The sequence below is a fragment of the Vidua chalybeata genome, chromosome 11 (assembly GCF_026979565.1).
Source record: "Vidua chalybeata isolate OUT-0048 chromosome 11, bVidCha1 merged haplotype, whole genome shotgun sequence".
NCBI classification, from domain to species: Eukaryota; Metazoa; Chordata; class Aves; order Passeriformes; family Viduidae; genus Vidua; species Vidua chalybeata.
The window spans coordinates 105,233-128,612 of NC_071540.1; the positions used below are offsets into that span (position 1 = coordinate 105,233).

The 23,380-nt window shown below is 46.6% G+C and overlaps 1 protein-coding gene across 2 annotated transcripts; it reads right to left on the reverse strand.

Annotated features, from left to right (window-relative positions):
• Positions 1–2,365: 2,365 nt before the first annotated feature.
• Positions 2,366–10,806, reverse strand: LOC128793638 (uncharacterized). 2 transcript variants are annotated; one of them, XM_053952995.1, is made up of 2 exons: positions 9,947–10,806; positions 2,366–3,971 (listed from the first exon to the last, which is right to left on the reverse strand). In XM_053952995.1, exon 2 carries the CDS (start codon positions 3,968–3,970, stop codon positions 2,696–2,698), a length of 1,275 nt encoding a protein of 424 aa, XP_053808970.1. In that variant the 5' UTR covers position 3,971; positions 9,947–10,806; the 3' UTR covers positions 2,366–2,695. The 2 variants fall into 2 exon arrangements, with proteins under 2 accessions (XP_053808970.1, XP_053808969.1); XM_053952994.1 differs by having other exon boundaries at positions 2,366–3,987.
• Between the last annotated feature and the right edge of the window lie 12,574 nt (positions 10,807–23,380).

Here is a 23,380-nt window from a genome sequence, read left to right on the forward strand (position 1 = left end):
TATTTTGCTTTTGAATGGGAAGACCCGGATACACATAGAAAACAACAATTGAGGTGGACAGTCCTTCCCCAGGGGTTTACAGAATCCCCAAATTTGTTTGGGCAAGCTCTGGAACAAATATTGGCAGAATATTCACAGGGGGAGGGGATTGTGCTTCTACAATATGTAGATGATTTATTAATTGCAGGGAAAGAAGAAGAAAGAGTAAGGGAAGAAACTATAAAACTCCTAAATTATTTAAGCCTTAAGGGACTCAAAGTTTCAAAGTCGAAATTACAATTTGTGGAAGAGGAAGTTAAATACCTCGGACACTGGCTGACTCAGGGGACTAAGAAATTGGATACTGATAGAGTCCAAGGAATACTTTCCCTGGAAGCCCCAAAAACTAAAAGGGAGGTTCGGCAGTTACTGGGACTTTTTGGGTATTGCAGACAATGGATTGAAAATTTTAGTGGGAAAGTTAAATTTCTGTATGAAAAATTAACAACAGACAGGCTATTAAAATGGAGCTCTGAGGATGAGACCCAGTTAAAATCATTAAAAACTGAACTGGTCAATGCCCCGGTTCTCAGCCTCCCGGATCTAAAAAGACCATTTTTTTTATATTCATTAATGTCAATGTAGGGGTGGCGTACGGGGTGTTAGCCCAGGAATGGGCTGGAGGAAAAAAACCAGTGGCATAGCTTTCAAAGCTTCTCGACCCTGTTAGTCGAGGGTGGCCTGCCTGTCTGCAATCGATAGTGGCTGCTGCCCTTTTGGTAGAAGAAGCAGGAAAGATAACTTTTGGGAGTGAACTGAAGGTTTTATCTCCTCATAACATCCGTGGAGTACTACAACAAAAAGCGGATAAATGGATAACAGATGCCAGACTCCTAAAGTATGAAGGCATCCTAATTTCTTCTCCTAGGTTAAGTATTGAAACCACAAGCTTACAAAATCCAGCCCAGTTTATGCTTATGGGGTGGTTCATACATTTGGTAAAATCTGGGAAGAAAGGGGTCTTATAAATTCACAAGGAAGGGGGTTGATACATGGGGAATTCAAGCCCTGGTTGACCAATTTGCAATTAAATATATGTGTATAGGGGTCTATAATCTTGCAAAACAGTTAACCCAACAATGTTTAACCTGTCAAAGAATAAATAAACAACAATTAAGAGAAAGACCAATGGGCGGAAGGGAACTGGCACAACGACCCTTTTCACATATACAAATAGATTTTACAGAATTACCAAAAGTGGGGAGGTATAAATATCAATTGGTACTGGTAGACCACTTAACCCATTACGTGGAAGCTTATCCTACGGCCCGAGCTACTTCGAACACTGTGGTAAAAGTATTATTAGAGCAAATTATCCCCCGGTATGGATTAATTGAGTGTTTAGACTCGGACCGGGGACCCCATTACACCTCTAAAATTGCAAAAGATGTCCTGACAGCTTTGGGGACTCAATGGAAATATCACACCCCATGGCATCCACAGAGCTCGGGGAGGGTGGAAAGAATGAATAGAGAAATAAAAAAACAACTCACAAAGTTAATGCTGGAAACAAAAATGTCATGGGTTAAGTGCCTACCTCTTGCCTTATTGAACATTCGAACTCAACCCCGAACTGATGTGGGAATCTCCCCATTTGAAATGCTATTTGGAATGCCTTATGATATGGAAGCCCCCACAGATCACCCCTGCCTAAAAGATTCTCATATTAAATTCTACATTACCCAAATTATGAGCAGAAGGCAGGAATTGAGGAAGAAAGGAGTGTTGGCACAGAGACCACCTCTGGATATCACAATCCATAAGATAAAACCAGGGGATCAAGTACTTATTAAGTCTTGGAAGGAAGATTCCTTAACTCCATGTGGGGAAGGTCCTTTTCTTGTTTTGCTTACCACAGAAACGACAGTCAGGACGGCCAAAAAGGGGTGGACTCACGCCAGCCGAGTGAAAGGCCCGGTTGCCACAAATAACCAGTGGAGAGTGACTAGCCAGCCTGGGAACTTGAAAGTGACTCTTAAGAAAAACTAATGAACTCTGTGGACATTATCCAAATCAACCATAAGGGGAAGCAAAGGGATACAATTACAAACTAGCTAAAGACTATATAGTGATTTGTAATAAGGAAGGTTGTGGAGATTGTTACTCTTCTGTGTGCTTTATATGTAAAATTTGCCAAGAACAGTGGTGGGTCTATTGCCAGAGGGGAAGACCACCAATTGGGGTTTGTGTATAAAATTAGGTCCTCCGGGGGTTCCCTGGGTTCCCAGCCAGTCCGGGGAGTGATCCTCGGCTGACCGGTCCGCAGGGAGGGGTAGATGTAACCCGGAAAGCTCCACCAAATAAAGACGAGACGTCTCCCGAGCAGCAGGATCCGAGAAGTTTATTGCCAGGAGCAGCAACCTCCCGAAGGAAGAGCTGACTTCGGGAGCACAGCACTCGGGCGGGACCGAGAATATAAGGGCAGAGGGATAGGAGTGGCTAGGGCACAAACCAACCAATGGGTAAAGGGTAGAGGGGAGGAGACGGGATGGGGTGACATGTAATGAACCAATCGGGATACAGGAAAGGAGTGGCATTCTAACAGGGTCCAATGGGATTAACAGAAGAGAAGAACTTTCTAGAACTGGGGAGTGTGTTAAGCTTTGACAGACAGCTTCAACTGGGGAGGGAAACAGCATGTGATTGACAATTTTTGCTATATTGAAGTTGCCTCCCAAGGGAGGGCGGGGACCCCTCCCACAACTCCCCCTTTTTGGTTTATTAAAAAAACATTTCCCATTGTCCTAGTTAACAATTTCTTAAAGATGGTTAACGCAACAGAAATTAAGAAAATTATGATTAAAACCCAAACTAAACCTTTAACAATTGGAATGGCCCACCCAGGAACACCCCATTGAGAAAAGATCTTGTTCACAGCGTCCACAGCCCCAGTTTCAGTCTTTAAGTCCTTCACTAACGCCTGGATCCGCTGGATGCTGGCTTGGATGGATGTGCTCTTCGATGACAAATTGAAGCAGCACATCCCCTCAAAGTCCTCGCAACTGTGGCCATGGGCGAGCAGCAGAAAGTCGATGGCCGCTCTATTTTGTAAGGTGGCATGCCTGGTGGTCTCTTCTTCCGCCAAGAGATCTGATAAGGCGGCAGAAGTAGCGTTGGCCTGCTTACTCATCCAACACCCCAGGTGAGAAATCTCACCGAGGGCCTTTGCTGCCGCATACCACGGTAAAAAGATGGATGCAGCGACCCTCTTTCCTTTGCCCCAATCATAAATTTCCGAGTCGCAATTTGGGCCGAATTCTCCATAAGATCTTTTTTGGCGTGCCGATTGACTTCCCCTTTTCCAATCCATAATTTGTGTTTTGTTGGGGGTTAGGGTAGTAAGCCTGCCAAGGCTACAGGGACCCCCTTTGATCTTAGAGGGGATCCCAGCCCACACCCTGTCCCCACAGATCAAAAACACACCCCGAGGGAGCTCCTTAGGGTATGGGTAGGACTTGATCAGAATCAGGCTAGTATAGTTGCACCACTCATTAATATATCTTTTATCAGTTGGTGTAACCTCTTTGATGTTATACTCTATTTTTCCTTGAGGGGCCTTAGTGTAGAATCTAATGCATAAATGAGCCCTCGTGGACCCCAGTAGGTCCAATTCCTGGGGTTCCTGTGGTGCCTGCAGTAGTGTCCTTATCCAACTCCCCAAGGAGTCCGCCGGGTTGGGTTTCATCACTGTGAATGGAAAATCATTTTCCGACAGGGGGACTCCCACCAGGCATGTAGACAACGGGTTGCCTACACCTCCCATGGCCATGCAGAGTTGTTCCTGCCCGATGGACTTTGCCAGCGTGACCCAGACGTTCTCTTTGGGCTGTGGTACGATCCAGCTTCCTGCCAGGTGAAACCACACGATGATGAAAAGTGCTGCTGCAGGAAGCTGGTCACTGCAGGGTGTTCTGGCTGCTGCAACTGCCATTCTGGGTGGACCAAAGTCTAATAAATAGACATATAACGGAAATAAGAATAGTGACCCCTTTGAATCCCCATCCTCCCCCGTGTAAATCGAAATAGTAACAAAACAGAAAACAAAATCAGGTCAGGTATGAGGGAAGAAACGGTGAGGAAAGTGGTAGGACGGAAAAGGGTGAGGGATGGTAGGGGATGGGGTCAGAGGATAAACAGTCCAAGCGGGCGGGAAATGCAGGTTCGTTATTAAGGTCCTGACGGCGGTATTGGCTGGTCTAGTCGTCTTCCTTTTCCTTCGACTCCACGCGACAGCGGTTTCTGATGGAGCTGGCGTCTCGGGGGAGTGTTCCGGGGGTTGGCTTTCTGTAGAGATGTCTTCCCGGTATGGTTTGATGAATTTTCCGGGGATCCACCTGGGGCCCTGTTCTGTTGAAACACATCCATACCCTCTCCCCCACGTTATTAGAGGGTATGGACCTTTGATAACTTTGGACTCAGGGTCTTTTATGAGCACAGGAGGCCTCTCCTTCAACTGCGCCCTGGTGTTATTATGGAAATGGCGCAGGATTGGGGGGTTTGGCTCACGGTCTGAACAGTTCATGAAATTGAGAACGTACAGGGCCTTGCACAACCTCTCTACAGGGCTCGTGGTGATGGCCGAATCGTTTTGTTGTTCTAATAATTTTTTAATTTCCTGGTGTTTCCGTTCCACGATTGACTGCCCTGTAGGGTTGTGTGGAATTCCAGTAACATGGTCAATGCCCCATAGTTGCACAAATTCCATGAACTGTTTGGACACAAACCCTGGTCCGTTATCAGTCTTTATAGTTTTTGGGACACCCAGAGTGGAGAAAGCCATATATAGGTGTTTTATAATGTCTTTGGTTTTTTCCCCCGTATGTGTGGAGGCGAACACTGCCCCCGAGAATGTGTCCACCGACACGTGGAGATATTTGAGCCGCCCAAAGGAAGGAAAATGAGTAATGTCTGTCTGCCAGATGTCCAATGCTCCCAGTCCCCGGGGGTTAACCCCCGTCGCTACTGATGGTAATGCGTGGGACTGGCAGTTGGGGCAGGTGGCTAAGATGGCTCGCGCCTGCTCCTTAGAGATCTTAAATTGGCGGCATAGAGCTGGAGCATTCTGATGGTAAAAGGCGTGGCTCATCTTAGCCTGCATATGAACATCTGGCAGGGTGGGTGCCAAAGCTGCTGAGTTTGCAGTGTTCACTAACATAGCCAGAGTGTCCGCTCTCCGGTTGCCCTCGGTGATGTCTCCTGGCAGGTCTGTGTGTGACCTAACATGCAAAATATGATAAGGTTGCTCTCTGTGGGAGATCAGCCAAATTAGTTCTGAGATCAAGCTATAGAGCGTTTTGTTTTGAATTTCTTTGAGCAGGGCATGTTCGGCCCGCTCTGCTATCCCGGCTACATATGCCGAATCAGTGACCAAATTGAAAGGTCGTTGGAATTTTCTGAAGGCTCTCACAACCGCTGCAAGTTCAGCGATTTGGGGGGATCCCTGAACTATTTGGACGTCAGATTCCCACTTCTGACTGTCCGGGTCCTTCCAAGTGATCACTGATTTGTGGGATCTTCCTGACCCATCAGTGAACACTGTGAGAGCATTTTTTAATGGTATTTTGCTTTTAAAAGTTTTTGGGGCCAGATATAAAGTGTCTTTAAATAATTTGTGCTTGGGGTAGTGTATCCGAATTTGACCAGGATAGCTGTCTACTGAAATCTGCAAATTTTCATTTGTTTGTAAGAGAAAATCCAATTGGTCCAAATTTAATGGTAAATAGATGCATGCTGGGTCACACCCTGCGAGGGTCCGGAGGCGCTGGCGGGCCTTAATGATTAGTTTAGCCATGATTTCAGGAAATGTTGTTACTGTTTTGGCGGGTTGGTGGGGGAGGAACAGCCACTCGATGATAAGGAGTGGGTCTCTCTGGCTGTCGTCCCACTGGAATAGCAGGGCATGTAAGTTGGGAGACTTACCCAGGATGGCACACTGGATTGGGAGGGACCGCGCGACCCGATGCGCCTGGCGGGACTTGATAGCAGCTGCGACTCTCTCCAAGGCCTCACGGGCATCCGGTGTGAGATGTCGTGGGGATGCCAGGTCACCGTCGCCTTTCAGCAGGTGGAAAAGTGGCGACAGCTCCTCTGTGGTGAGTCCCAGGAGAGGTCGGATCCAGGTGATGGTACCGCAAAGCTGCTGCAAATCCCGCAGGGTCCGTGGGTCGTCCTTGATGACAAGAGACTGGGGCGCGACGGTCCTTCCCGTAATCAGGAAGCCCAGATATTTCCAGGGGGACGACAGCTGGATCTTGTCTTCCGCAATTTGAAAGCCCGCATCTTTGATGGCTTTAACTGTCCTGTCTAAGGCTGCTTGTAGATATGTTGAGCTAGCAGCACAAATCAAAATATCATCCATATAGTGAAGGATGATGGCCTCTGGGAAAAGGCGACGAACTGGGGAAAGGACCTGTGCCACAAAGGTTTGGCAGAGCACCGGAGAATTCTTAATTCCCTGGGGCAGAGTGGTCCATTGATACCGTTTGTACGGCTCACCTCGGTTGATAGACGGAACCGAAAACGCGAACCTGGGAGCATCTCCGGGGTATAACGGGATGTTGAAGAAACAATCCTTGATATCAAGGATTGCGAGCTGCCAATCCCGGGGCAGCATAGAGGGAGAGGGAAGGCCCGGTTGCAAAGGTCCCATATCTTCAATAACATCATTAACCCTGCGTAGGTCTTGGAGCAGGCGCCACCTGTCTTTGCCGGGTTTTTTAATAACAAAGACAGGTGTGTTCCAAGGGCTGGTGGAAGGTATTAAATGCCCTAGGCGCACCTGCTCCTCTACTAGTTCGTTGAGCGCATTAAGTTTTTCGATTGGCAAGGGCCACTGGTCCACCCACACCGGTGTATCAGTTTTCCAATTAAGCGGTGGGGAGGTGCGCTCCGCAGTGGCCCAGACTAAAAATCCCACGCAGTGCTAGGGATGTCGAGACGGGCACCCCATTGGGACAACACGTCCCTGCCTAATAATTTGATATTGGCTGCAACTACAAAAGGCCGAATTGTGGCAATCTGGCCCTCCGGCCCCTCTACACACACGAGGTGCTTACTGCGTCGGGAATTGACGGCTCCTCCCACGCCGGAGATTGTGCCACAAGGGGACACTAACTCCCAGTCGCGCGGCCACTCTGCCTGAGGGACGATGGTAACGTCCGCACCGGTGTCTGCCATCAGGTCCAACGAAATGTTTTTCCCCTGAAAGATAAAAGTAGTTTTAATGATAGGTCTTTGTCTGCTAACGTTCTGAATGAAGAAAGCAGAAGGGTCTTGATCCGTAGGAAAGTCTGATATAATGTTGCAGCCAGTGTCATTGAAGTGCATATGTGAGATGTAGCCAGTGTCCTTGTAGTGCATATGTAAGATGTAGCACAGAGCTAAAGGAGACCCTCTCGGCAGAGAGAACGGAGGATGATGGCACACCACGGAGACGTTGAGCTCTGCCCCTGGCTCGAAGTAGACGACCTCCGGGATGATGGTGAGGTCGTCCGGCGTGCTGATGGAGTCCCCGATGAACAGCACTGTGACTGGGTGGTCGCAGTATGGTGGCGGCAGGAATCCTACCGGGACACGGACCAAGTCCTCATCCGGAAACATAATGTGGATGGAACTCCGGAGGACTTGGCGGCGGGCACTGTTCAGTTGTTGAGTCCGTCTGAGGAGTCGGAGCCCGTCCTCCTGGCTGCGGATGTCCAGAGAAACGTGCCATTGGGGCAGTGGTTTTCCTGGAGCGATGGCAGCGCAGGGCGTTGGGACGGGCCATTTGTTGTCGTAGCACGGCCCCTCAGCGCGCTCCGCCTCCCGTTTCCCGGCCGATGATAACGAGGATTCCTGTAAGGTGGTCTCGGGGAGGGGTTATAATGAGGGTAGGACCTCTCTGGTGGCCAGTGTGGGCAATTGGCTTGTATATGGCCCAGCTGGCCACAGCCGAAGCAGCGCGTGTTCATGAGGTCCACCATTGCCTCCCCCACACCCCTGCTCACCGCAAACGCCACAGTCTGCTCCATCGATGCCGCTTTTGTGCACGCCTCGACCATCTTGGCGATGGTCGGCTCCGGATCCTGGGGGAGAGCTCGCAGGATCTTCTTTGTCTCCGGGTTAGCGTTGGTCAAGGCCATCTTACGCAGCAGTTCTTCTCGAGCCTCGACGTTCTCAAGCTGCCGGTCTATAGCCTCCTTTAACCTGTCAATATACTTAATAAAAGTCTCATCAGGGCCCTGGAGGATGGATGTGAAGTTCTGGAGAGGGGTGGTTCCATCAGGCATTTTTAGTAGGGCCTCCTTCCCAGCTTCTTGGATGTCATTTAGCAGGTTGTCGGGAAGGAGGATCTGATCTTCTGGTTTACTAAATTCCCCTTCCCCTGCCAGCGCCTCCAGGCCCTCGGCGCCATCTCCCAGCACCTCCTTAAGGTCGTATTTGGTTAGAATAGGTTTTAATAGCTTTTTCCAATGTATTTCCCACAGAAGAAATTCTGTGGGGGACAGCAGAGCCTTTGCTATATATCGAATGTCATGCTGCACCAAATTATGTCCAGTAAACGTAAGGTCCAATATGTTTTTAAAAAACGGGGAATTTCTCCCATAGTCCTTGGCTGCCTTCCTCAATTCCTTCACCTCCGTATATGGCAGCTGTTCCCACCGTGGTTCCTTCCCCCTCTTGAGCCTAACCGGTGCCGCGATTGGGCCTAGATCCCTGGCGAGATCTAGGTCCCCATCCCTAATGGCCTTGGCCCTTATCCGGGCCCAGCCCTCCCCTGGCTTGGTTGTCGGCCGAGGGTCGTCACTGTCCTCATCCTCTTCTGAAGATGAGGCAGGACAGGCTAGGGCTCGAAGCCTCTCCCTTGCCGGTGGGTCCTGGTTATGAGAGACCCTGCAGGCCAAGATGGCCTGCTTCCGGCAAGTCCTACTTCCGGTTCCGGTAGCGTGGGAACCGGAAGTGGCAAGAGAGGGGGCGTGGCCTGACCCACCCACTGGGGCATGGCCTGACCCACCCACTGGGGCGTGGCCTGACCCACCCACTGGGGCGTGGCCTTCTGGTAGGCCTGTCCCACCCACCAGGGGCCCGCCCAGGGGTGTGGCTAGGGAGGCAGGGTGGGAGGGTCCCGACGTCACCGAGATCGACGCATGATGGGGGGCGGGACCCGACGCGGGGGCGGCAACCGACGAAGGGGGCGGAGATGGTAAAGTGGCGGGAACCGGAGGGGTTGAGGAGGAGGAGGCGCCATTTTGTGTCTCAGGGCTATCGGCCACGAGGCCGCCGCCATTTTGAGGTATTATTAAAACAGAACTGGAACTGGGAGTAAAACTGGGGTTGGGGGCATGAGGATCGAGGGAATGGATAGGGCTCGTGCTGGGGTGGCCAGTCCCAGCACAAGAGAAGGACAGAGTGGAACGGGAGGCAGCAGGGAGACGGTGGCAACCCTGTGCCTTATTTTGGCAGGATCTATCTCCCGATCCACCCTTAGGGGAAATGGGGTTAGGAGCGAGGGGGGCGGAATAAGGGGTAGGAAAACTGGGACCCGAACTTTTCCCTTTTTGTTTAACTAAATTAAAAATCATATCATAAATAGGATAAAATCTCCCGACCCTAAAATTCCCAGAAACTTGTAAATCATAAATATAACGCCCAACTTTTCCCCAGAATGAAATAGAAAGAACATCCTCAGTAGAGGCATCTGGAAAATGATCAAAAATGAAAATAACAAAAGATTTAAGGACCCGCTTATTAAAAGAAACATTCCCCAGCTGAAGGGTAGCTTTAACTTGGCAATAAAAGTCTCGTCTTGCAGGGGAGAGGCGGTTACCCATCTCCTCACTGCAGAAGAGAATCCCCACCAGAGCAAAGGAAAAGGAAAGGAAAAGATAAGAGCCTGCGTCGGCTGCTCTCCTCGAGCAGCTGCACTCACCCAACTACGACGCGGCGAAAAGAAAAGGCTGAGGCGGGGTAGTGGAGCTCTGCTGGTGTCGTGGAATCCGGGGCTTCCCTTGAAGCTGCAGAATCGGATGTCCACGACTTGTCAGCAGATCCAGGAGATAGGAGTCTTCTTAAAACAGAAGAACAGCTACTCTTGGGATTGGCGGCGAACGGCGCTTGTAGTCCCACAGCGCAGGGTCACAGATCCTCACGCGGCAGGAGACGCTCGTCGGAAACCGGGGCAGCGATCACCGTGTTCGCGGCGCCAATTGTATAAAATTAGGTCCTCCGGGGGTTCCCTGGGTTCCCAGCCAGTCCGGGGAGTGATCCTCGGCTGACCGGTCTGCAGGGAGGGGTAGATGTAACCCGGAAAGCTCCACCAAATAAAGACGAGACGTCTCCCGAGCAGCAGGATCCGAGAAGTTTATTGCCAGGAGCAGCAACCTCCCGAAGGAAGAGCTGACTTCGGGAGCACAGCACTCGGGCGGGACCGAGAATATAAGGGCAGAGGGATAGGAGTGGCTAGGGCACAAACCAACCAATGGGTAAAGGGTAGAGGGGAGGAGACGGGATGGGGTGACATGTAATGAACCAATCGGGATACAGGAAAGGAGTGGCATTCTAACAGGGTCCAATGGGATTAACAGAAGAGAAGAACTTTCTAGAACTGGGGAGTGTGTTAAGCTTTGACAGACAGCTTCAACTGGGGAGGGAAACAGCATGTGATTGACAATTTTTGCTATATTGAAGTTGCCTCCCAAGGGAGGGCGGGGACCCCTCCCACAGGTTTGTACTGAGTGCTATAAAACTCAGCGAAAACTAACTGAAACTGTGCTAAGGATAGGAGAATTGGAAAATCGGTGGGTCAGTTTTGGATCTGAGTGGTGGGAAATATTCTTGTTTTCATACTAACGAGCCCACTCCATTTGCTGCTCAGATAATAAAAGGGTGTTGTCGAAAGGAACTGAAGGGGATTCCTTGCAATCCACCTCTGGTCAAAGATAAGAACTGGGAACAGTACAAGGCTAGGCAGGAGCGGAAAAGGGGACGCTCAGGCGAGTACTGCTGCTGCCGAGAAGATGGTTTACCTCGCGGCTCGAAGCACCCGAGTCGGCGAGCGAGGCAGAGAGGAAAAGGCCAAGCCCCCTCTAAGTGGAACAATGCTGAAATGCTCCAACTATTGCCAGCCGAGTACTAGGATCCCTCAAAGGACCAGTCTAAGTGCCTCCGAAACACCAAGGGAGCAGCAAGCCAAAAAGGGGAAAACAGGATATTACGTAACAAAAACAAGGCTAGGACTCCACCCTTATTGGCAAATTATTAGTTTTCTATTGCTCTGTCCTAGTGGTGTTTCTAGTCAGGACAATGCTGAACACTTTACTTCTAGCCTACGAAGCAGCAAAGCGATTTGATGAACAAAATGGTAAAAGAGAAAATGGGGGATTGTGATAAACTGTGGTAACTTGTTTGTTCATCAAAAGAATTGGAATATTAAAGGAGGAAATATAAAAATTAAAGTATGATTAATCACCATATAGGGAGCTTTTTGTAGCTTTTTTGCAGACACAGGCTAAGGATGTCGGGGGATGGCCGGAGCTGATTATGAAATCAGCGACCACCAGGCAACGGCTACCGGACTAGACAACGTAGGAGTGCTCCGGGTATGCCCATCACTGTCCGGAGCCGATTGTGAAATCAGCGATCACCTGCCTTGACACAACGCAGAAACGACGCAGAGAGATGCTCAAGCTACGCACACCACTATCGCAAAAGACACGAATGAAGAAACCTCCAAGAAACTATAAAAAGAAACTGAATAAGGGAGTGGGGTGTGGGGCACTGCAGTGTGGGACACTGCAGGAGGGGCGGTTAGGAGACCCCTACCCACCCAGCGCTGTTTTGCTTGCTACTGCTTGCTGTAATTAATAAAATTCTAATTGACCTTAAAAAGGCTGAATCAAATTATTCGCCTCAATTTATCACACTGTTAGTGTTTTCCCTTTGCTCTATAGTGAATTATTTTATAAGCAGTTGCCTTTAGTAACTGAGCTGGTCCATTACCCACAGCAGCAGCTCAGCAGTGCTGTTATTAAAATCATTCTCGTTACACACAACATTGTATCAGATTGCTCCAAGAGCAAGTGAAACATGTCCATGACTTCCCTACTCTAAGTGCTTTTTTCCTTGTTGTGGGACCCAGATGTTTCAGCAACTACCAACACAGTGGAATGGAGAGAATAGAGGAAAGCTGAAGAGGGTGTGGTGACGCCATCTGTCTTCAGGAAGAAGATGATCTCTGTTCTTGAGACCCTCGGCCCCAGGGGAGGAAGAAAATGGTGGGGGGGACTGTAGTCCCAAGATGAGAAGCTGAACTGTTGTCTTTTTTGGTCTGTGGCAAAGCATCGTTAAAGGAGCCCTATGAGCAGTCTGTCCATGCACGGTAGTGAGAGCACTGGGACATGGAAAGGAGAGTGTCACACTGGCAGATTTTCTCCAAGCGGTTCCATGTGTGACATGGAAACACAAGAGGTGGCAACTGTGTTTCCTAGGAGGGTCTATGGTGCAATAGAGACTCCTCTCTCCCTTGATAGACTGAGTATTGATTATCTGAAGGGTGGCAACTTGATCAGGAATCCCGGGTGTTGTCTGACTGTGGTTTGTTGGAAATTGGAGGGGGGGGGAGGAATGTTTTGGAAGGTTTTCATCCTGGATTTAGTGTGTCTTTTATAATAGTAGTAGTTTAATAAAGTTTTTTTTCCCCTTTGTTATTAAGCTTGGGTCTGCTCTGCTCCTAATCACATCTCACAGCACTTATTTGGGAAGGTGTATTTTCATGGGGACGCTGGCATTGTGCCAGTGTCAAACTGTGACACTTTATAATGCATAATGGCTTAGAGGCAGTAGGGAAGAAAGAAAAGCTATTGATGGGGAATTTGTCCTGCAAAAGCACCTATTTTGGGATGTAACGCTTCTGCCCATAGGAGAAGGAATAGAAAGCCTCTAGAAATTTGTATTCATGACTTAGGGAGACTTAGGTTGGGTGTTCACAATAATCGTGGCAGTGTATTATGTTTGTGTAATGCAGCTATAAGTGTAGGTTCTGTTTAGGTGAAAACACTGCAGCTTAATAGCTGATAATCTGCCTCCTCAAATTAATTCTTTAATCAATCAAAGAGCATAACTGAGCTTTACATTTCCAAAATAAAATCAGGCAACTGCTGAAACAATGAGATTAAACAAAACTCTCTTCAACCAGTACCACTTCAATACAGGCACAGGTGTGAATCATATTTCAAGGGAAAATTTGCTTTCTGATTCATCTTAAAATGTAGTCTAAATTTTTATGTGTTACTGATGACTAAATGATATTCCAGATCAAGATCTCTTGATAATTTTTAGGAAATGTTGTTCTTACTTTCTGAAATCATACTATTTTTTCTAGAGGAAAAAGGATTTGGCTTCAAACATGTGTTGCCTAATAAACAGAATATTCTGGTGATATATTTGATTCTATGTTTCCATGGTTGTTTTATAGCTCTGTAATGAGCTGAATTACAATAAACAGACTGGGAAACAAAAATTGGATACCACTATGTTATTGGTTGTTGAGCATTAACATTGCTAAAACAATTTACCAGTGCAAATTAAGTTTATTAAAAGACAAAGGGTAGTATAGACAAGGCAAGAATAGTCTTAAATTATTTTCTACAGTCAGTTTTCTGTGTTCTTTTTCTTTCATTGCAATTGATTCTGTGAAATGAAGACATTTTCTGAGTATATATCTTTCTGATGTACCAAGCCAAATCATATTACAGAAAGCAGAATACAGTTAAATGAGAGTTAAAGTACTCTCAAATGGTAAGGAAATTTTCAGCTATGAAATGTGTTGTGGAACTAATCTGCTCTTCCAAGTCAGATTGGTCAGGGAAAAAGGAATTAAAATTAAAATCTGGGCTTGTAAAATAGAAATGTGATTTCCAAAGAGGTCTCTTTTAGGATAATCTGGGAGATGGTCTGGTTGGCAGGATTTGGACAAGGGATGGTCTAATGGAAACAATAAGAATTAAATTTAAAAAAGGTTGATGGTCAGAATTTTTAAGTCCTGGTGTTCCATGTGCTGTGTCCTGGTTCCAGGCTGAGGTTCTGCTCCTCAATCCCAGTGGCCTTGCTGGGCTCTGGGCAGAGCCCTGACATGGCCAGGTATGGGCTGTGAGCAGGGCTTGGGAAAACTCCAGGGTTCTGACAGGTTGCTGAAATCAAGTTTTATAATTAAAATTACAGATGGGAAATCATGACTCTCTTTAGTTTAAAACTGCCAAATTGAAATGGCATTTCATGGGACCAGCAAAACATATTTTTTCAACGACCCCAAAATTACCTTTAAAACAGAGTCCAAAGCTTTGTTGGAAACATTCAACTTTAAAAATCGTGCTGGATAAAATTAAACTTAGTCACTTTATGATGAGAAGCGTTAGGTGGCTTTCATCTGAACTGTTACCACTTCTCAGACTCCTACTTGCATTTTTATTCTTCTTCTCAGCACAAGTTTGCTGTCTTAGGCATCCTAAGACAGGTGAGTATTAGGAAAAGACTGCATTGGAGATCCACTGCTTTGCAGAATCTTCCTATTACATTTCAGGAGAGCTGGACAAAGTCCCAGTCCAAGAAGGGTGATTTGGAAGCAAGTGCAGAGATGTCTGAAGGTCAGTGGTGTGTCCCTCCTGTGAGGACAGAGGTTGTGCAGCAGCTGTGGAGAGAGGAGGCAGATTAGGCAGCAGGCACACCTTTGGGTTTGCCTTGGAAGAACTGATTCCCAATGATGAAGTGGGAAAAGGGATGTCAGGAGAATTACTGAAGGAGAAGCAGTGATGAAAGTCAAAAATTTGTCAGGAATTTGGCGCAAGCCTGGAGATCATATTCTGTCTTGTTTCAGGCTGTTTTTAATGAATTCAGAAGAATGGGAAATTTAAAACAAAGGAAGAAACAAGATGATTACTGAACATTTTTACCTGAGAAATTTTGCTGGGAGAAGGCATCAAAACTGAGTCAATCCCTAGTTCTTTAGGAAGAGTCAGGGATGGATCACATAGTACAGTCTTAGGTACTGAATTTCAGTGAAAAGGACAGTAATGACATTGGTAAAGTCTGGAAAGGAGAGAAGTCTTGGTTTCCTCTGGAGATCACCTCTGCCTGTGTTTAAGCTGATGGAAAGGTATGCCAGAGCAGAATACACTATATCTACACAACATAAATAATTTTGTATCTTTCTGCTGTTAATATAGCAATATTTATTTTTCTTATCAAAGAAATACGGATATTCTTTTCCTTGGGACAGTAATTAAATTTCATAAGGTTGGTCACTGATTAGCAAAATGCAGGTGTTGCATCCTGGACTTTGAGTTTAGATCGTGGTTCTGATGTGTCTTAGCAGATTCTGTGTACCCCCATGTATCTCCCGGGTTTCCCCCCCTGCAGTGGCCGATTCCCGAGTTGCCTTACCATGTGGCCCGGCTCCCAACCCCCCTGTCTCTTCCTGTGGGTCCTTTCCTGCTGTTACCCCTCCTGTGTGGCCGGGGCTGCCCCAGACCCCCACCGCCCCCCCTGCCGCCTCCCCATTGGCTCCTGCCTTCCACACCACACCCCCGCAGCCCCGGGACTGCCCCGGGCCCTGGCACCGCCCCTGACGTGCCCCAATGGCTCCTGCCTTCCACACCACACCCCCGCAGCCCCGGGACTGCGTGGGCCCTGGCACCGCCCCTGCTGTGCCCCTATTGGTTCCCCCAGGCCACACCACGCCCCAGGACCGCCCCAGAACCACCCTGGGCCCCAGTGCTGTCCCCTACTGTGTCCCTATTGGCTTCCCCAGACCACGTGACATTCCCCAGCTCCACCCCCTATAAAACCCCCCCATGCAGCTGAGGCCGGGTGGCCATATTTTCCAACACACGGATTGGGAGCACATCAATAAAATGCTCTCAGCTCCTGCTGCAGGGAATTTGGTTCTTCCTTCACCCCCTTTATCAAGGTCCCTCGCACACGGCAGTAGAAGTGGCCGACCCACCTTCCCAGAGCGCGCGGCGCCCGGGAGCAGCTGTGGGACTGGGACCGGAGGGGTTGCGGTGCCCCGCTGGGCACAGCAGCTGCTCCGGAGCCGGGACAAACACCAGAGCGCCGCATGCAGGTCTCATGAATCAATAGTACACATCTAATCTAGCTGGTTCTGATAAAAATCAGTAGAGTTACCATTTGATGTTTCATGAGCTGGAATAGCTACATGTATTTATTTTTATATAAATCATAAAATCATAGAATGGTTTGTGTTGGAAGGGATCTTAAAGCTCATCTGGTCCTACCCCTGTCATGGGTAGGGACACCTTCCACTATCCCAGGCTGCTCCCAGCCCCAGTGTCCAACCTGGCCTTGTACACTGCCAGGGATCCAGGGGCAGCCACAGCTGCTCTGGGCACCCTGTGCCAGGGCTTGCCCACCCTGCCAGGGAACAATTCCTAATTCCCAAAATCCCATCTAACCCTGCCCTCTGGCAGTGGGAGCCATTCCCTGCGTCCTGTCCCTCCATCCCTTGTCAATTGTCTCTCTCCATCTTTCCTGCAGCTCCTTCAGGCCCTGCAAGGCCACAGTGAGCTCACCCCAACGCTTCTCCTGTCCAGGTGAACAATCTCAGCTCTCCCAGCCTTTCCTCCCAGCAGAGCTGCTCCATCTCTCTGCTCATCCTGGTGCCTCCTCTGGGCTCACTGCAGCAGCTCCAGGTCCTGGCTGTGCTGACCCGAGGGCTGGCTTATGCCAGCTCTGCAGGTGGGGTCTCACCTGAGGTGCCAGAGGGCAGAATCCCCCCTCCCCTGCTGCACACGCTGGGGCTCAGCCCAGGGCAGGGGGAATGTTCTAGGATGGGGCATATTCAATTCCCACCCACCAGCCCCTGCAAATCCTTCTCCCAGGACTGCTCTTGATCTGTAAATCTTTTTGCATTACAAAGCTAAACCAGCAGCTTTTAATAGTAATCAGTTAAAAAGAAATTAATTCTTAGGAGGAACATATTTCTTATCCCTAAAATAGCCCTCTGAATTTCTCTGGAACCCCTGGTTCAACCTTTGATAGTTGACACTGTCAATCAACACCCATTATCTCATGGCTACCTGGCTGACAAGCAGTTGTGCTCCATCTGACACAGTGTGACCCACTTCTATTTGGTTTATGTGAAAAGAATACATTAGACATCTGCTCCCCCATTTGATTGATTTATCATGCATAGTGAAAGTACTTCAAAAACATGCTGAAACCCTTGGTAATGTGCTGGGAAGTTAAATTAGACCACCATTTTTCCCACCTTTCTAAATTACCTATTGGAAACAAACCCAGCTGATTCAGAATATGAATTTTAAAGATATCCTGAAAAGGAATTATTTTATTATGTGCTTTATTACTTGATATTAATTTATAAAGGCTTGAATAGGAACATTGTAGTGTGAGATGTATCTTCATGGTGAAAGGTATGAAACAAAGGTTTGACACAGAACCATTTGTCTTTTAAGGCAGTATTAGAAATTATGTCACCTACCCCATTAATTCTTATGTGAGAAAGCACAGCTCTGGTGCTCTCAACATAAGAAAGACATGTGGAGCAAGTCCAGAGGAGGCCATGGATGAATGAACTGGATAAATGAAATGGGTGTGGAGCCAGGCTGGGAGAGCTGGGGCTGCTCAGTCTGGAGAGGAGAAGGTTGTGTGGAGACCTCACAGCTCCTTCCAGCGTCTGAAGGGGTTGAAGGGAAACTAAGAGGGACAATTCCTTAGGAACTGGAGTGACAGGACAAGGGGAAATGGCTTCAAACTGAAGAAGAGGAAATTTAATTTAGAGGTAATTTTGCTTCCACTATTAGGCTAAAAGGAAAAATAGGCAATGTAGAAAGATGTGCTAAACCAACAGCCTGGGTTCCAATAAGCAGTATCTGTCCACTTTGTACTTCTGGAAATGAGACATCTAGAAAGCTAAATTAGCTCCAACATTGTAATTTTTACACAGTTTTTAACTGTCAGTACCACAAATAAAAGACATTAACATACCTTATTTTTCCTGACTGGTGAAAATGCAAGCAAATAAAGGGATAATTTCTTTAATGATCTGTTAGAATTAATAATGAAGAGTATATTTTTTGGCATGGCTGTTGCTTTGCTAAGAGATTTGCTTTCCTCCTATTTCTACTGTAAGTATTTAATCAATGATGTGATTTTAAAGTACAGAATTTGGAAGAGTGTTAGTAAATTTCTCTAAGAACATTATTTAGCTGCTAATACTTTTGCCAAATGGCTGCTTCTGTATTGATGCTTTTACACTAGTCACTAAAAAGAAGAGCAATTAACTTGTCTCTGAAGCTATTTCCTATCAATATTTATGTATTGTTTTTTGCTAAATAATAAACAATAAAACTACACCTGGGGGTCTTTTGTCACCACAGATGGGATGCTAGGATTTGGTCCAGCCAAAGGAGCACAACCCTACCAAAGCTACTGTTTTCTAGCACTTAAAAGAGAACATGTAGATGTCTTTGACGAGGCACATGATGGTGCAGTAACATGTTGTTTTTATCTTCCATTTGGAGTAAAGAAATATGCTCCTGATAATTTTTGGGGGCTGACTTCTGGCCATACACTTTTTTCCAATGAGAGATATAATAGATTTATCTGGTGGCTAATTATTTCTCAGGAGATTTCAGTTTAAGACTTTCTCTCCAATTCACAAATAACATTTTAATAAATAGTTAAGATACTTTGTGTTTTTAAATGCATAATCCTGTATTTGTCCAGTGATGCCAAAAGAGAAGGTCTGAGATAATTTTTAATGACTATAAATATCTGGGTGACTTTTAGCGTACATTTATAACCCAGCTCATTGGTGGGAAGCTGAGAGTCTGAGCTGCCAACAGATTGTGTAGGAGAAACAGATGGACCCTTGTGCAGGGTTCCATGCTGTGAGGGCACACAGGCAGATGTGACACAGCACATAAATCACAACACCCACAAGAAAGATTGGCCAGCTCTTACACCAAACTTTTGGTGATATGTTTAATCTCAAAGATCTTTTTGACATATTGGAAGATAGTGAATTGTTGCTGAGAATTTGGAGTGGAAGGAATGGAAGTTGGGACATGGAAGCATGGTGGATCATGCTCCAAGTGCTCTCTGTGGCAGAGAAAAAACAGGAGAAATATACTCTCTATAGGATGCAGCACATAAACTCTATTTCTTAGCTGCAGTCTGGCCTTTTATGTTGATTAATGCCATTTCTGCCATACTTGCTTTGCACTTTGTGAATCCAAGCCTCCTGTTCTTTAAATGCTGCTCCTGGATCTGCAGGGCTAGATTTTCTCCACTTGGGAGAAAGGGCCTGTTTCCATCATCTTCCAAGAGCTGTTGCAGCCTCACTTTGTCAGAAGCCTTTGGCACTGTAGTTCCCTCTCCAGGTGGGCTCTTGAGAGCTGGAGGTATTTAGGGGAGCAGTGCTGAGCTTGGGGCTGTCCTGTGTCCCTGCAGCCTGAGAGGGTTGGGCCTGCTGGCTTATATAAGGGAAAGGAAGCTTAATTTGATTTCTACTATTAAATAGTGTTTCATGTGCACCTTTTATTAAATAGTGCATCATGTACACCTGATAGACAGGGCTAAAATATGGGACTGTTTTGATTCTGAAATGATTTTTCTTTTTTTTTCTTAAGTGCTAGCAAGTGTGCTTAGAAGCTTAGAGTTTTTATTGTCCTTAAATAAAAGGTAAGTAAATATTTCTGGAGAGGACTTCACCAAATGAAGGATACTGAGATTTTAACCAAACAAACAAAGCTCTAAACGCCCCATATAACATCAGTGTTCTGTTTCAGTCTACATCAAATGATAAATCTTTCAGGCTCCATCCAAAACCACAGTACATAAACATTGTGGCTGTCTTTTCAAATCCTTCATCTCCTTTTAACAGGCACAGACTGATACCAGATTCCTGCCCTTATTTCAGAGGTGGGCTTTACAAATGTTTCTACAGCACACGTGATATAAATACTTAAAAAACCAAAAAAAACCCACAAAAAGAAAGTATTGGCAAATTACCCTATACTGAGTATGTTGTTTGTGCCAGCAAAAGGATATTCCTGACATGAAGTAGAAGGAGATAGAAACAGTGGGTGAAAATATATGTACACCACCTTTTATTGCTTTGTACTGGAGACTTTCTTTCTATAGAGTTGACTATTCATTAAATATTCATGAATATTTGAAGGAATGAAATATAACTTTTATGTAAAACCCAAGTCCAAAAGTTTCATATTATCTTTTAAGAATTCCTTTAAAAAGTTATTTGTGTGCTTCAAATAACTTCCTGTGGTGGGTTCAGTGCTGGCCAAATGCCCATGAACCTTCTAGAATTATTTACTCATTTCCTGCTGTGAGATAGGATTAGGAGGAAGGCAAAGCAGGCTCAAAACTTGAAAAGGGTATAAAGAAAACTTTATTAACAGAACTAAAAGAAAGAATAATATTGATCAAAATAAAACCTTTAGAATGCTTCTCCTCCCCCCTATAACCATTTTTTCTTTCCCACTGACAATGTAAAGAGGCAAAACCTGGGATTTTCAGTCAGTTTACCACTTCTAGAATAGTCTTTCTTCAGTTCACTTAGGGAGAGGAGTTTCCCTTGCCTTACCATGCCATGGAGACTTCCTCACAACAGTGGAGAAACAGTTCTCTTGTGGCTTTTAGTGGCCATGAATAACAGCTGCCCAGGAATCTGCATTTGTGAAATCCCTCCCATCTTTCACAGCCTTCCTATTGTAAAATGCAGGCGAACCCAATGGGAAGAAATGATGATGTCTAACATCAGTTCAGAAGGCTGAATGATTTCTTTATTGTAACTATGCTATAATACATTAATATACTATATAAAGGAAGATACTAAAACTACATACCTACTTTTCTAACTGCCATATCTAACTAACAACTTGTGACCCTGTTCTCAAGAGTCCAGACACAGGTGGATCTGGCCATCAGGCTCAAACAATCCTCACCAGAATCCAATCAAGCAATCACCCCAGGGAAACAATTCTCCAAACACATTCCACATAGGAAAAACAAGGAGCAGAAATAGAAATTGTTTTCTCTTTCTTTCTCTCTGTGCACCTCTATGAAAAATCCCAAGAGAGAGAGAGAAATATGCTGCCACACCTTCCCACAGCTGCTTTTCTGGGCCTTGTCAACTTATTGGGGTGCCATTTTTAAGGATGAGCTGTTCAAAAGCAAAGGTTCTCTTCACCTATTACTGAAATAATCTTCATCTCTAAGAACAGAGGTTTTCTTCTTTCCTGGGAGCTGATGCGGTGGCTGCTTGGAGAAATTCACTGGCTAGCCCTTTCTCCTGGACCATGCCAAGAGTGGCCGCCCCCTATCCAACCAAAGGCCGGTCTGGGTACAGATGTGAGCAGGGCTGCTTGGCTCCTCTCTGTGGCTGTTATTCCAAACCCATGTCTAGGATTCAAGGTGAATGAACAAGAGGGGTCACTTGCATGGGTTCCCAAGAGGTTTAATCCTGAGAGGAGCCAGAGGCAAATGACAAAGAACATAGACTTGCAACAATTTATATAAGGGGGAGGGTACAAGGGGAGGACTCAAACTTCAGCCAATTGCAGGAAACCTGGGGAGGAGCACAAGGGAGGGAATACAATGTTTCAGCCAATGGGGAGTAACAGGGGAGGAAATTTTTTAAACACACCAATGAGGTCTCATGGGTTTCAGGATTGACATGGAAGGTTCTAGGAACAAAGGTGGAGCTACAGTGACAGACAAGAGAGGAAGGCAGGGTTATACTGACTGGCAGAAGAATCCAGAATAAGGGGTTAGTCTTTGGGAAGATGGACAGGGAAATGGGAGGGTACAACTCTGGGGTAAACCAAATATATGTAGGGGTAACTGGAACGAACCATGATGAACTTCTAACAGAAAAACACACCACTAGAGGGAGCAAAGTGTCTTCATCACTTTTGTCTCTCTCTGTTCAAGCTTCTCATCGGGATCATAGCTACTTCCAAGATTTGTTCACTTCAGCATTGGCTTGTCTGTTCATGGCTGTAATTAAAATGCTACATCCGCCCCAATACATTTTAATAAGTTAAAGGGAAAAAGAGTCTGATGTATCAATTACATTCTTCTCCATAGCCATCCTCTTTTCCAAGAGGATTTCAGCCCAAGACTAAGGCATCTCCTCATTCTCCTTCCATCTGGGACTTGTCTCCTTCTTTACTGACCTTGGTGTCTTCATATTGTTCTCTACGTGTCTTCACTCTGTCCTTCTCTCTCACTTGAGAGAGGATTGAAGATCTGCAAGTCGTATCTGTGCACTGAAAGAGTTAATATCTCACCCAGGGCCTGCACATGACCATGTGATCCCTGTCAGGTGACAATGGAAGCAATCGCGTGATGGATTTCAGGCTGTGCTGGAGGGGCTGTGCCAGGATCTCAGGGTCCCCAGGCCAGAATGGCATTGGCTGCTTTGGCCACTTGACTAGTCTCAGACCCCTGCTGCGTTCATTTCAGCTGCGGGCTTATGGCTTCCCCTCCTCCTGCCCAGCAGCCACTGTGGCCCAGCCCAGCCCCCACTGGGCCACATGGGCCCTGGCAGAGGAGGCCTGGCCTGGCCCGTAGCCAGTCTGAGGGCCCAACAGACCCCAGCTTGGTCCAGGCTGGCAGCAGGGCAGAGCTTAGTAGCTGTAAGATGTTAATAGCTGTGGCCTGGCCCAGCCTCGGTCAGGGCCTTGTGGCCTCCTCTTCCCCACCCAGCCACTGGGCCAGGAGTGGGGGGAAAGAACTTCTCAAAAGACAAAAAGCCAGAGAGCTTTTCCCAGGCTTGTTTGGTTTAAAATGTGACTCTCACAGAGGCATATTCAGCTCTTTAATTGGCTTATTAACAGGCCTATTCTCAAAGCCAGCCAGCAATTGGTTTTGCTAGGCACAGAGGAAGCTCTTAACAGGTTCTCTCTCTCCGTGGGTGGCTCCAATGCAAAACAGTACACTTCTGATGAAGACATTGGCTTTGAATGAATTTTAGCAATACCTGCCCATATCACTGCATTGCTGTTTTCTTTTTCAGAAAATTTAGGGAGCACAGTAAAATCTGGTGGCAGCACAATTCTTAAAGCATTTTTAAAGCTATTCTAAAAACTTTTATGAACTGTATGGCTGACAAATGTCTACATTAGCAATAGTAACGTGGCAATTTGTTACTGCTAAACCTGTTAGGGTGGTGTTGTTGGGGTTTTTTGTTGTTTGGTTGGGTTTTTTTTTTTTGTTAGAGATTAGAGACAAAACCCTGAAATCTGTGGGAAACATTACCTGTTTTCAGGGTCATAATATGAGGCAGGTCAACACAAGGCATAGG